This window comes from Lolium perenne, chromosome 7 (genome assembly GCF_019359855.2).
Source record: "Lolium perenne isolate Kyuss_39 chromosome 7, Kyuss_2.0, whole genome shotgun sequence".
Taxonomy (NCBI): Eukaryota; Viridiplantae; Streptophyta; class Magnoliopsida; order Poales; family Poaceae; genus Lolium; species Lolium perenne.
In genome coordinates, this window is record NC_067250.2 from 201,043,913 (window position 1) to 201,058,853 (window position 14,941).

At 45.1% G+C, this 14,941-nt stretch overlaps 1 protein-coding gene across 1 annotated transcript; it reads left to right on the top strand.

Moving 5' to 3' along the window:
- Window positions 1-262: 262 nt before the first annotated feature.
- Window positions 263-1,016, top strand: LOC127312417 (uncharacterized). Its single transcript, XM_051342954.1, has one exon. It carries the CDS (start codon window positions 289-291, stop codon window positions 853-855), a length of 567 nt encoding a protein of 188 aa, XP_051198914.1. The 5' UTR covers window positions 263-288; the 3' UTR covers window positions 856-1,016.
- Window positions 1,017-14,941: the final 13,925 nt, after the last annotated feature.

Sequence of the window (14,941 nt, forward strand, 5' to 3'; positions counted from 1 at the left end):
CAAGATAGTCCCGTCCTTCATACAATAATTATTATAGGGGAAGATAACATGGAAACTATTTAGGTATATGTGAATTTCAAAAAATTAGTGCAACTAAGGATTTCTAAAACAAAAAATATTGTATTACTTTACAATATTTTACTCCGTACCACACAAGCTACACATTTCTGATCACAATCTGCTAGCTAGTAAATCCACCTCCTATTTATAGGGCATTCTTGTTATACATTTCTCCCACAGATAAATCTATCCTCACCATAAGCTAGCCTCTCGATCGAGGTCCAAACAATGGCCATGCCGAGAGCATCCACCACCTTCCACCTCATCTTGGCCGCTGTGGTCGCCCTATCCTTCTCCACCGGCGACGCTTGCGACAACATCCCGTCCATGAGCATCGACGAGGCGTGCGACAAGGCGTGCATCAACGTCTCATCACCCCAAGTGCAGCTCTGCCAGAGCATGCTCCGGGCCATGGGGGCGCCCCCCACAGCGGAGGTCACCGTCTACGTCGTCGCCGCTGCCAAGGCCGCCAAGAAGTCGTACAACTCGAGCATGGCAATCATCCATCGGCTTCTTGCGAACCCGGTTCTCCCTGACGGCGAGAAGGCGGCGTATGAGCTCTGCAAGGAAAGGTACGAGACGGCCCTTGAGTACATGATCGGTGTCACAAACCAGATGTCGCTGCGCGCGTTCGCCTACCCTAGGCAGGAGTACATCGACGCCACCGTCGCCATCACGGCATGTGGGAACTCGTTGGCGGACTTCCAGTCCTCGCCGCTCTATGCTGCCAACGCCGCCGACCTAAATAATACCTTCGTCGCGTACGATCTTGGCGGCTTGATCGTTGGCAAGTAGAGACCGAGCACACGCACGGATACTAGGGCATTCACGTTTTTGTAATTCTTGCAAAATCACTATTCGTATTATTGTGGCGTTCACGTATGCACGTATGACATATCTAGTAGAAATACTAAGGTGTATCTGAGTTTGGATAAATATAAAAAATTGGGTCTTTCTTTGCAATTTGTTTTATTGTCATTGGTATTTTAGATTGTAAATTTGGATCCACCGGGACCTCTCGTGTCCTTTTTTCCCCAAAACCGACAAGGCGACTACTAGTGTTTAATAATAATGGTTTTGCGATTTATTGGTCGATCGGGAAATAAGTTAGAGCCCAGACTACATTTTTTGGGGCTGTTAAATTTGCATCGTGATTTGAGAAAATTATGTAAATACCAAAAAAATCATCGTAGTAACCGCAAAATTATTTTTTGGCACAATTTCGGAAATCCCAGACGAGGAAAAAAAACTGCCGAGTGGAGAATGCTCAGACGTTGGCCTTTCCACCGTCAGATTTCATCAAACAAGCGTTGGGCGCGTTTGGTTGCCTGGGCAGAAATCGTGCACCATTGGCGCAGCGAGATGGGCGTCCCTGCGCGTTGAGAACGGGCCGCCAGCCACTTTTGACCCATCGTTTGGCAGCCTATGCTACACCGGCCCGAACAGAGTTGCAAATTGTTTGGTTACCTGGAGACAGCGTTCCTTCTCTGTTCAGTCACCACACATGTGTTTGGTTGCCATTTTGGGCACTCTCACAAGAGCTTCTCCTCACCTCATTCAAATATGGTGACCTTACCATCATATAACGGCACACAACAGTTCAAACACGATCATACTTCACAGCAAACACTTATAGACACAGAACAGAGTACTTGACATGTCCTAATCTAGCGTCAGAGTGGTAAGACGCTTGCCTAAACCTGGGGGCAGACTCCCCAGGTCCAAAAACAGTGTTCAAACGCCTCCTAGAGGCCATCACATCAGTGAGATATGCACAAAGTAGTGTTTATCAGCCTCCTAGAGGCTAGCACAACTAAGAGGATCAGACATAAACAGAGGGGAGCGATGGAGCAGCTGCACCTTACTGGCGAGGATCAGCAAATCCCTCGCGGTGCCTCTTGCAGCCGAAGACGCTAAACACAGACGTCTCCTTCCTGAAGACGGCGACCTTGAAGCCGTCATCGTGAGACGAGCGTGTCGTCGACGTGCAGCAAAATCCTGGCGCAGAACTCGCTCCAGGACTTGATGAACCCGACGCGCTGCCCTGTCCACTGCAGCTGCACCTTCCACTCGCAACAGGCGCCCAAGTACAAGCAGACCTTCACAGGGGGCATTCTTCTTGAGCTTGTACTTCCTGATGAGGGGTTGCTCCATGTACAGCGGGACGACGAGGGCACGGAGGTCGTGGCTCTCCACCTGGACGAAGAACGCCGGCAGACACGCATTGGTTGCGTGCCCCAGGTCAGCAGGACGGCCGGCGTGGCATCTCGGCGCTGTGATCTGCTGGTGGGCTTCCATGAAAGCTGCGTTGGGATCACGGAGCTGCACACGGACGACATGGTCGATAGCGTCCAGTATGGGCCCGTCCGAGAATAATTCTAGGAAGGGCCAGTTCTGCACAACCACGAGGAAGTAATGTCAAGGTCAAGCAGGCAATGGCAATGGCAATGACATGCAGAAGCTCAAGAAGGTAATGGCAATGGCATGCAAAAGCTCAAGCAGGTAATGACAATGACATGCCGAAGCTCAAGAAGGTAATGGCAATGGCATGCACAAGCTCAAGTAGGTAATGGCAATGACATGCACAATCACAAATAGGCAATGGCAGTGGCAATGGGAATGACATGCAGAAGCTCAAGCAGGTAATGGCAATGGCATGCACAATCACAAACAGGTAATGGCAATGGCATGCACAATCACAAACAGGCAATGGCAATGGACTTGACATTAACACAAACAGGCAATGGCAATGTCATGCACAATCACAAGCAGGTAAGCCAATCATGGTGCTTGAGCTCGGCATTGCCATCTGCTTGAGCTTGGCATTGTCAAGCTCAAGGAATGTCATGGACAATGGCAATGCCAAGCTCAAGCAGTGCCATTGTCAAGTCCATGATGGTGCTTGACCTTGGCATTGCAAGCATAAGCATATTGCAATAAAACATATGTACATTCACATGTACAAGCGACAAGGAGATTGAATGTACTTACGATCGGGTGGATTGCCAGCGCCCCGCTCTGAGGAGGAAGAGGAGAAAATCCTGGTGGAGGAGGAGGCGGTGCAGCGGTCGGGAAGCTGGGCGCCGATGGTGCTGACGTCTGGAGCCGAGCACGAGGTCGGGTGAACCCCGGCGGCGGCGGGATGGGAGGCGCGCCATAGGGGGCAGGCGGACGCGACATGCCCCATGGCATCGCCGGCTGCATCGGGGTGGACGCGAACCCCGTAGGGGGCTCCATCTCCCTGCTGGAGCCCGGAGCACCGCCCGCCATTGAGGCCGCCCTCGCGGTCGGAAACTCTAGTGGGGACGGGGAAACCCCCCCTCCCCCGTCCCCGACGGATCCGCCGGTCGAATCCCGGCGGCTCGAAGAGCCAGGATGGCGGCGATCCGGGTTGCGACGCCGGCGGGCCTCATGCTGGCGAACGGTGCTGGTCGATTCATCACCGGCACGCGGACGACATCGATCTGAGCCCCGGAGTCGCCGCCTCCGGCCTCGTACTCGCGGACGAGGCGCATTACCGCCTCGGTGGACCTGGTTGCGGACGGCCGTACGGCTGGATCCGTCGCGGCGCTGGAGACGATGGCGGAGGCGGAGGAGGCGAGGAGGCCATGGCGGCGGTTGATGGGACAGGGCGATGCTGTCTGTGCCAGGAGTGAATGGGGAGAGAGAAGGCTGAACCGGTGAGGGGAAGTGGGGAGCAAGGACCAAGACAACGCGGTGTCTCCTGCGCTTCTCCACGCGTGCAACCGTTGCACGGGGGCGTGCAAAATTGCATGACAACGGGCCTGGCCCCGGAGAAACTGCCGATTCGGGCGTTCCTCCAGGGCCTGTCCCAGGGATGCTTTGAGAACCGGTTGGGCCATAACGCGAACCTCTTACAGGCAACCAAACGGACCGGTTTTTGCTGGGCAGATGTGAGCCAAAGGGCTCACAGCCTACCAAACGCGCCCGTTATCTCTCGTTGTTCATCCATTGCATCAATCCCTCAACCGTAGACTATTGTTTTTGACCGTACCTTTGTAGTCACAACATAGGTTATTACTTCATGTAGAAATTGTTCATCGGTAAATCATGCATGTCTCGCATCATCTGAGTCACATTGTAGTTGATTGGCAAGATATTTTGCAGTGCCTTGCACCCTCTCTTTTTTTCGAGGATGCTTACACCCTCATTTTGACTACAGATATCCTTAGACAAGATAATGTTCATATTCACCTGAAATTCTTAGTCTTCGAGTGAAAGATAGTTATTTGAAGTATTAATTTGTTTGAAACAGACAAGTAAGCGATCATATTGCACTTAGGGAGAGATAAGATTAGTTTAGAACTTCAATTAAGTTACACTTCCAACTCACACTTTTTATTTGGTATGCTTATTTTCCTCCATTGATCTGTCAAATTGAAGACCTCCAAAAATTTATATGACCTGTGAGGGAACTTCCTAGAGAATTTTTCCAGTTAAAAGATGTTGAACATATGAGCTTTGACAAATGATCACTAGTAGCGGGAAGAAAAACTTCTCAATTTTTCATATAATAACTGCAGATCCGTCTAAATACTGAACTAATATGACTGGCTCACAAGTAACACTAAACACATATACTATTTTCATCACATACATTTGTGCTCAGACACTTTGGGATACAAAACAATGTTCCAAGGTGTTGAAAGCAAAAGCCCCCAAACCCTAAATCCGAATTAGCCTTCAGTTAGGACCCTGTCCGTCTGCCGGTGTGACATGGGAAGGTCGCGCCGATGTCGTGGTCCGCCACCAGCCAAAGAGTCCTCCCGCCACCACCAGCCATCCGCCGCCGTCTCTCGCATTCCTTAGGTGATGCTGCATTGATTTGGCCACTGCACCAAGGGGGATGGGATGAGGTTGTTAGGGGTGAGGTAGCCAACGGCACGCTTGTCACGCTGGGCATGACACGGGAGGAGCTAGCTCCAAGGGAGGCGCCTACGGAGATTACGTCTTTAGAAGAGGATGACGGAAAGGTGTGACTTGTGGTCACGTAGCTAGCAAATGCCCGCTGCGCCTGGCGAGTGTTAAAAAGACGTGTGTCGATGTTGGAGTGGTTAGGAAGAAATTAGATCAATCTGATCCCTCTCATGTATCTCTCTCCTTCTTCCCCAAGACAATCTCTGGATCAATTCTTGTATCGTTATAACATGGTTTGGTGATCTCGATCATACACCTTGTCCATAACAATTGGTATCAGACGCTTTGTTCGATCCGTTTGCGTGACTAGATCTCGAGATCGTACCGGTAAATCGTCTGCTCACGGTCGCTGATTGCTTCCAAGCGATCTTGCGTAAATCCCACGCAACGTTCGGTTGATTCAGAGGAGTCTGCAGCAACGGCACCGTTCAAGCCGAGTGCGCAAGTGCGATTCACGGTGAGCGCGATGGAGACGATGGAGGCGCGGTTGATGGAGAAGATGGGCAAGCTAGACACGCTAGAGGAGCGATTCCTGTCGATGGAGGCAAAGATGGATCTACAAGGCCAGCGCCTAGATCAGGTGCAAATCAAGGTCGATCTGTCCATGGAGAAGTTGGGGAAACTGGAGGACGAGTAGGTGTCGCTCGCGCGGGTGGTGAAGAACAAGTACGCCGCTCCCACCCGCCCACCGCCGGTGCTGGTGCATCCCCATACCACGGGAAGCATCTTCAGCCCAGGGCCGACAAGCGCTCCAAATCTGCAGGTAGTTGTCTTCTCCCCTCGCCTAGAAGATTACCCTGAGAGTTCCACGGTGCGAGATTCGCTGCCTCCTGAGAACGAAGATACACACCAGAGAAGGCCATGGATGCAAAGGATGAATTTTCCGCGATTTGATGGCACGAACGCTAGCATTTGGGTCGACACATGTCAGACGTTCTTCACTCTATATCAGATAGCACATGGGATTCAAGTTGTTGCAGCGACAATGTACCTCCAGGACTTTTTTTTGAGGGAAAATGTACCTCCAGGACTCTGCAGCACACTGGTACCATGCATTCAAGCAAAATCGTGAGAGGCTGAGTTGGGAACAGTTCAACCAAGTGCTTGTGACGGTAAAGCACACGTCCGTTGGAAACCCCAAGAGGAAGGTATGATGAGTATAGCAGCGAGTTTTCCCTCAGTAAGAAACCAAGGTTATCGAACCAGTAGGAGATGAAGATCACGTGAAGGTTGTTGGTGAAGGAGTGTAGTGCGGCGCAACACCAGGGATTCCGGTGCCAACATGGAACCTGCACAACACAATCAAACTACTTTGCCCCAACTTAACAGTGAGGTTGTCAATCTCACCGGCTTGCTGAAAACAAAGGATTAAATGTATGGTGTGGAAAATGATGTTTGCTTGCAGAAAACAAAAGAGAACAATGATTGCAGTAGGTTGTATTTTAGATGTAAAAGAATGGACCGGGGTCCACAGTTCACTAGTGGTGTCTCTCCAATAAGATAAATAATATGTTGGGTAAACAAATTACAGTTGGGCAATTGACAAATAGAGAGGGCATAAGAATGCACATACATATCATGATGACTACTATGAGATTTACTTAGGGCATTACGACAAAGAACATAGACCGCCATCCAGCATGCATCTATGCCTAAAAAGTCCACCTTCGGGTTAGCATCCGCACCCCTTCCAGTATTAAGTTGCAAGCAACAGACAATTGCATTAAGTACTGTGCATAATGTAAACAACACAAATATCCTTAGACAAAGCATTGATGTTTTATCCCTAGTGGCAACAGCACATCCACAACCTTAGAACTTTCTGTCACTGTCCCAGATTCAATGGAGGCATGAACCCACTATGTAGCATAAATACCCCCTCTTGGAGTTACAAGTATCAACTTGGCCAGAGCCTCTACTAGCAACGGAGAGCATGCAAGATCATAAACAACACATATATGATAGATCAATAATCAACTTGACATAGTATTTCATATTCATCGAATCCCAACAAACACAACATGTAGCATTACAAATAGATGATCTTGATCATGATAGGCAGCTCACAAGATCTAAACATGATGGCACAATAGGAGAAGACAACCATCTAGCTACTGCTATGGACCCGTAGTCCAAGGATGAACTACTCACGCATTAGTCCGGAGGCGGGCATGGTGATGTAGAGCCCTCCGGTGATGATTCCCCTCTCCGGCAGGGTGCCGGAGGAGATCTTCTGAACCCCCCGAGTTAGGGTTGACGGAGGCGGCGTCTCTGGAACTGTTCTGGTATTTTGGCTCTCGGTACTAGGGTTTTCGGGAATGAAGGAATAAATAGGCTAAGGGGCAGCGTCGGGGGAGCCAGGGGGCTCCCTCCCCACATCACGGCGCGGCAGTGGGGCCCCCTGTGCCACCCTATGGGGTGGGCCCCCTGCCGGCCTTCCTCGACTCCTCTTCGGACTTCTGGAACACTCCGTGGAAAATAGGGCCGTGGGCTTTTGTTTTGTCCAATTCCGAGAATATTTGTAAAACAACTTTTCTGAAATAAAAAATAGCAGAAAACAGGAACTGGCACTATGGCATCTTGTTAATAGGTTATTCCCAGAAAATGCATAAAAACATTATAAAGTGTGAATAAAACATGTAGGTATTGTCATAAAACTAGCATGGAACATAAGAAATTATAGATACGTTGGAGACGTATCAAGCATCCCCAAGCTTAGTTCCTACTCGCCCTCGAGTAGGTAAATGATAAAAAGAATAATTTCTGAAGTGACATGCTACCAACTGATACGTCCAAAACGTATCTACTTTCCCGAACACTTTTACTATTGTTTTGCCTCTAATTTGTGTATTTTGGATGCAACTAACACGGACTAACGCTGTTTTCAGCAGAACTGTTCTGGTGTCTCGTTTTTGTGCAGAAATCCAACTTTCGGGAAAATCCTCGGAATTTATGCAGAAGGCCCTATTTTCCCAGAAAACTGACGGAGCCAGAAGGACAAGTCAGGTGGAGGCCCGAGGGCCCCACACCATAGGGCGGCGCGACCCAGGGGGGGCCCGCGCAGCCATGTGGTGTGGCCCCCTCGGCCGGCCTCCGACGCCCTCCTTCGGACTATTTATCGGCCTCGACCTAAAAACGCACGGGGAGAAGTAGAAGTCGCCAGAAACCCTCCAGAACGCCGCCACATCGCGAAACTCCGTCGCGGGAGCCAGAAGTCTCCGTTCTGGCACTCCGCCGGGACGGGGAATTGGAGGAGATCATCGCCGCCATCATCACCTATAAGTTGGTAAGACCAACCATGTTCCATCATGGCTTGTACATCAACCAGCCATGTTTCCCCCATCCATGTGTGAGTAATTCCCCCGCTGTAGGCCGAAGGGGATGGTAGGGATTGGATGAGATTGGTCATGTAATAGCATAAGATTGTTAGGGCATAGTGCCTAGTGTCCGTAATTGGTACTTTGATGATATTGTTGCAACTTGTTATGCTTAATGCTTGTCACTAGGGCCCGAGTGCCATGATCTCAGATCTGAACATGTTATTGTTTCATCATGATATTCATTGTTTATGGTCTTACCTATAAGTTGTATACACATGTCGTTGTCCGGAACCGATGGCCCCGAAGTGACAGAAATCGGGACAACCGGAGGGAATGGTAGCGATGTGAGGATCACATGTGTTCACGGAGTGTTAATGCTTTGCTCCGGTACTCTATTAAAAGGAGTACCTTAATATCCAGTAGTTTCCCTTGAGGCCCGGCTGCCACCGGCTGGTAGGACAAAAGATGTTGTGCAAGTTTCTCATTGCGAGCACGCACGACTATATATGGAACACATGCCTATTGATTGCTTTGTACTTGGACACCGTTTTATTATTATCTGCAAATGCCCTGCTATGATTGTTACATGAGTTTCTCTCATCCATGCAACGCCCGTCATCCGTCCCCGTGCCTACAGTATTTTAATCCTGCTGTTTACTAAAATCACTACTGCTGTCTCTGTTACTCTGCTGCTGTTATTTCACTACTGCTACTGCTATAAAACTGTTACTACTGATAAACTCTTGCGAGCAAGTCTGTTTCCAGGTGCAGCTGAATTGACAACTCCACTGTTAAGGCTTCCAAGTGTTCTTTGTCTCCCCTTGTGCCGAATCAATAAATTGGGTTTTACTTCCCTCGAAGACTGTTGCGATCCCCTATACTTGTGGGTTATCAAGACTATTTTCTGGCGCCGTTGCCGGGGAGCATAGCTTTATTTGGAAGTTCACTTGGATTAATATTGTTCACTGCAAATTCTCCATCATGGGTAAACCTCGCGATACTAAGGTCGCCATATTACCATCCACTACAAGAAAAGGTACAATTCTGAATACCTCCGCTACACTTGATTCACCATCTATGATTGATAAACTTGTTTCACCGCCACATGCTTCACATGCGGGTACTTCTGCTGAATCTGAAAACTCTCATAATATTGATAATATTTCTGCTGTGCTTGATGATAGTGGTTCATTGGGATCCTTTCTAGATGCTACGATTGCTAGGTCTAGACAAATTGAAAATACTAAAACTCCTAATGCTTCTACACCTGTTAATTCACCTGAACTTGATTATTTTAGTGATGATCCTGATGAAGATTATGTGGAGCTTATTGATGATTTTATTGAAAAATGCAATGCTACTACTGATGCAAGAAAAATTAAAAAGTTGCTGGCAGAACATGCTGTTAGATATAAACTGTCTCCTGATCCAAAATTTGCCACATCTCCTATAAATATTAAGGATAAAGATTATGATTTTTCTCTTGATCTATCTCATATAGCTATTGTTGAGAAAACACCCTTTTGTGGTACTGAAAAAGAAAGTGCTGTTGAACACATGATTGAGTTATCTACTCTAAGTAGCTTGTTTTCTGATGATGTCAAGATGCGTACTTACTTTGTTGCTAAAATCTTTCCATTCTCATTAAAGGATGACGCTAAAACTTGGTATAATAGTTTGCCACCTAATTCTATTAAAAGTCCAAAAGAATTGCTTGATGTTTTCTTCCGCAAATACTTTCCTGCTAGTGCTCAACATATAGCTTTGCAGAGAATTTATAATTTTAACCAGGAAGATGGAGAGAAATTGCCTGAGGCTTGGGCGAGATTTTGCTCTCTTATTAGAGCTCGGCCTGACCATGATTTGGAAAAGCATGATTTACTTGATATATTTTATAGTGGACTAACCATTGAGTCTAGGGCATACCTGGATAGCTGTGCTGGTTGTGTTTTCAGGAAAAGAACTCCGGATGACGCTGAAGAATTATTGGCTAAAATAGGCCGGAATCATGATGATTGGACTACGCCTGAACCAAATCCAACGCCAATATTGAAGAAGAGGGGTATGATTAAATTAAATGATGAAGATATGAGGGAAGCCAAGAAGTCTCTCAAGGAGAAAGGTATTAAATCTGAAGATGTGAAGAATCTTCCTCCCATAGAAGATGTATGTGAGATAATTCCCCCTTCATCCATGATTGAGGTAAACTCCCTTCAACGCTTTACTAGGGAAGATATTCCGTATTCGAAACCTCCTGCACAATGCTTAGATGAGTTTGATAATTATATTGTTAAGCAAGAAAATTTTAATATGAGAGTGGAGAATCATTTAATGGAAAATTCTCGAGCTATTAGTGAATTGCATGATATTGTAGAGAGAACCTCCAATGATGTTAAGATGTTTGTTAAACATTTTCATATGATTCAAACTCAAATTGATCAACTCACTAAAGTGCAAAATGACTTGTTAGGGAATAATTCTAAAGAGAAACATGCTTATGAAGTAACAACTAGAGGTGGTGTCTCTACCCAGGATCCTCTATATCCTGAAGGGCATCCCAAAAGAATTGAACAAGATTCTCAACACATTGAACCTAGTGCTCATTCTAAGAAGAAAAAGAAGAAGAAACATAAAAATGTTGTAGAATCCTCTGAACCTGCTAATGATCCTAATAGTATTTCTATTTCTGATGCTGAAACTGAAAGTGGTAATGAACATGATAAAGATAATGATAAGAATGATACTCCTGATAAAGAAGAGGTTGAAGAAGAACCTGAAAAGCATGCTAAAAATAAAAAGTAAACTAAAGAAGATTTTATTGCTGAGAAACATGGTAATGAAAGAGAACCTTGGGTGCAAAAGCAAATGCCTTTTCCTGCTAAGAAACTAAAATCAAAGGAAGAAGAACACTATAATAAATTTTGCGATTGGATGAAACCTTTATTCTTGCAAATCCCTTTGACTGATGCTATTAAATTGCCTCCTTATTCAAAGTATATGAAAGACATTGTTACTAACAAAAGGAAAATCCCCAATGAGGAAATTTCCACTATGCTTGCTAATTACTCTTTCAATGGCAAAGTGCCAAAGAAGTTGGGCGACCCAGGTATACCTACTATTCCTTGTTCTATTAAGAATAATTATGTTAAAACTGCTCTATGTGACTTGGGAGCCGGTGTTAGTGTTATGCCTTTTTCTCTTTATAAGAGACTTTATTTAGATAAGTTGATACCAACTGATATATCTTTGCAAATGGCTGATAAATCTACTGCTATTCCTGTTGGTATATGTGAGAATGTTCCTGTTCAAGTTACTACCAACTGCTTGATATTAACTGATTTTGTTGTGTTGGAAATGCCTGAAGATGATAATATGTCTATTATTCTTGGGAGACCTTTTCTTAACACCGCAGGGGCTGTTATTGATTGCAATAAAGGAAAGGTTACTTTTAATGTTGATGATAAAGAGCATACCATTTATTTCCCCAAGAAGATTGATAAAGTATGTGGAGTCAATACTATTTTTAATGTGAGAACTATCAATGTGGGAACTATTGATTGTCCTATATATGAGCCTAAAGAAGAATATCAAACTCTCGTGATTGGATCCATATCAATACAATTCAAGGTAACATGATTGATTTGAGGTTTATTTCTTCTTATGCTATGTAAATTTATTTGGTGGCAAGACTTGATCAACCTTGTTAATAAATACTTTTTATATGCATAGAGGAGGTAAACAACATCTCTTTCTTCCTCCACTTTCCCAAGTTGCTGTAGCACTTTTAATTTGCAAAGTTCCTTAGTTAATTGGAGATTTCAAAAAAATTCCTGGCCAGTAATAATAAATTAAATACCCAGAAATGTGCATTTTTCAAAGTTTTCAAAAATTCACAAAAATTATACCGTTGGTCCTATTTTTCGACGAGGCACCTGGGAGCACCAGAGGATGACCTGTGGGGCACCAGAGGGTGCCACACCACAGGCCGGCGCGGCCAAGGAGGGGGGCGCGCCACCCTGTGGTGTGGGCCCCTCCTTGCCCCAGTACTTCATCTCTTTCTCCCAGCATCTTCTCTCTCCCAAAAAAACTCGTACCAGGTTCCTCTCACTCGCGTTTTTGCTCAAGAGCTCCAGATTTCTCGATCTTTTTGTTCAGCCCAAATTTCTTGCTGAAATTTGGCACATTTGCTCCTTGGTATGTGACTCCTCCACCCATCCAAGTAGAATTTTGTTTGGTTGAGTATATCTTGAATATTTTGCTGCTGTAGGTAACATGTTTAGTGAGCTTGCATGCTTGTTCTAAGTGGTAGAAACTAGTTTTGATGCATGATTAGTACTCTAGCAAGTTCCTATAGTAGTTCCCCTTGATTATATGTCACCAAATCAAATTTTTATATTGTTTGTTGAAAATTTCTGAAAATGGAGTGGAATAGATATCAATTGAACCAACAAGAATTGGAAGTCCAACAAGTTATGAGAGTCAATCGTGAAGAGGGAGTATACCCCTCTTACTACCCGTGCGCGGATTTCATGAGAAGCGCGGGAATATTTGAAGATGTTCAAAGTCTAATTTCTCGTGCAGGGCTGAGTGACTTTGTTGAAGGAGAGCCAAGACAATATGCAAAATTAACTATGTCTTTTGTGCAGGACTTTAAGTTCAATTGGTCGCGATCTAACCCCACGGTCCAGTATAAAATTTACAATAAAGCTGTCAACTTGCCATTTAGTGATTTTTGTGCAGCAATTAGAGTACTGCAATGGGGATCATGCGAGAAGATAAGGGGATCGCCGCAAGAACTCTTAGACCTCTTCAAGATGATTTGCTATGGAAGGAGTTTCTCAGGGGATAGTGGTAAAATCACTAGCATTCAGCTCCCGGCTATCCGCTACTTTGCCTATTTCATTACTAAATGCGTTCTTGCTAAAAAGATCGGTGGTAAACTTTCTATCCCGGATTTAGCTTTTCTAGCTGCGGCACTGCAAGGTAGTAGGACTTATAATTTGGGGGCATTGATAGCTTATAGACTTGCTACTAACCGTGAGAAAGGTGGAATTTGTGGAGGTCTCATCGCCTCTCGTTTACTAGCTTTTCATAATGTAGAACCTCATCATTTTGATATTCCATTCCCCATAGAAAAACTTGACATAGCCTCTATGATTAAACATGAATTTGTTTCTGACTCCTCCAACTTGGGTAACCTGTTTTACAAGATGACATTTTATAAGAAAGTCTGGAGAATAACTAAGAAAACTGAGAAACTAGTAAAATTGCCTGCGCCTGTTTTGTCTAACCTTGATTCCAGGGGAGATTGGTCGGTCACAGAAGGTGCACTGGATGCACACATAGAGGGAGGAGGCCAACATGCAAGAGACGACACGGAGGTCGAGGAGCACCTCGACTCATCATCCGATGCAGCAAGTTCCTCGTATCAACATGGTGGACATGTGGAGCCTCCACGCTTTTCTTCTGCACAGGAACTTTACTATGACTACTCCATGAATTATCCACCGGCGCGAAACAGCGACCCTCGTTGGGGTTGAACTCCACTTAGGCCAAAAGCCTAAGCTTGGGGGGAGGTATACCGGCATCACTCATTCTTTGCATATTATGATTGCTGGATACTTGTACATATTTGTTTTGTTCGTTTGAGTGGTTTTCTAATGAGAGGGAGATGATATTTGGGGAAGTGCTGCCTGAAAACAGATTCTGGACTGTTACTAGAAAAATTCGTGCGCACAGCCAGAACGTTATTTTGAGCTGCCAATTTTTTTGCAAGTTCCCCAGGTTGTTATCTAACTTTCATTAGTTGAACACTTTTCGAGCTGAGCAACGTAAGATTTTTGTAAAAATCGATTTCTGTACTGCTGTCAGGTTTTGGCAGATTTCTGTCATCTCGCTTTTCTGTGTTTCTTTTAGTTTGTTATTTCTTGTTTTTGCTTTGTTTCTTTCCCAAAACACAAAAAGACCAAAAATATTTCTGTTGTTTCTCTTCACCATTTGTTTGCTTTGGTTTCTTGCATTTGTTTCGCTTTATTTGCTATTGCCAGTTTGCTATAAGAAAACCCAAAAAGATTTTGCTTTGTTTGTTTGTTTCCTCTTGTTCTTGTTCTCAAATTCGAAAACACCAAAAATATTTGCTGTTCTTCTTTGGTTTTGTAAAGTTCTTTATGAGTTCAATGGTGTTCGGTGGCTGGAGCGTGGTTTTCATTTCATATTATCCAAGCTACACAAGTGAAAAGGCAATAATGACGATCTACGACAATCTGATTGTGGTGAGAGGCTGGTATGAACTCTATTTGTTTTCATTTTTGTACATATACTCATCCATGTGAGCATGCTTAGTTGGTTCATGTGAGGTATATGTTATTTGAGAAAGTCTAGTAGTTCATGATCTCTCATGTTTAGCTCCAATTTATTAATATGAGTAGCATGTCATGGATGTTTGCTTGCATTGTTCTATTCATAAGTAAGTATGGCATTGTGGTATCCTCCTCTGAATAATTCATTTATATCGACTTGGCACATGCTCACGCATGCATATGACTGAACCAAAGTCAATTAAGCCTCGATGATTTATATTGCTTCAGAGTTCTTGTATCACTTTTATGCCTCCGTTAATTTAT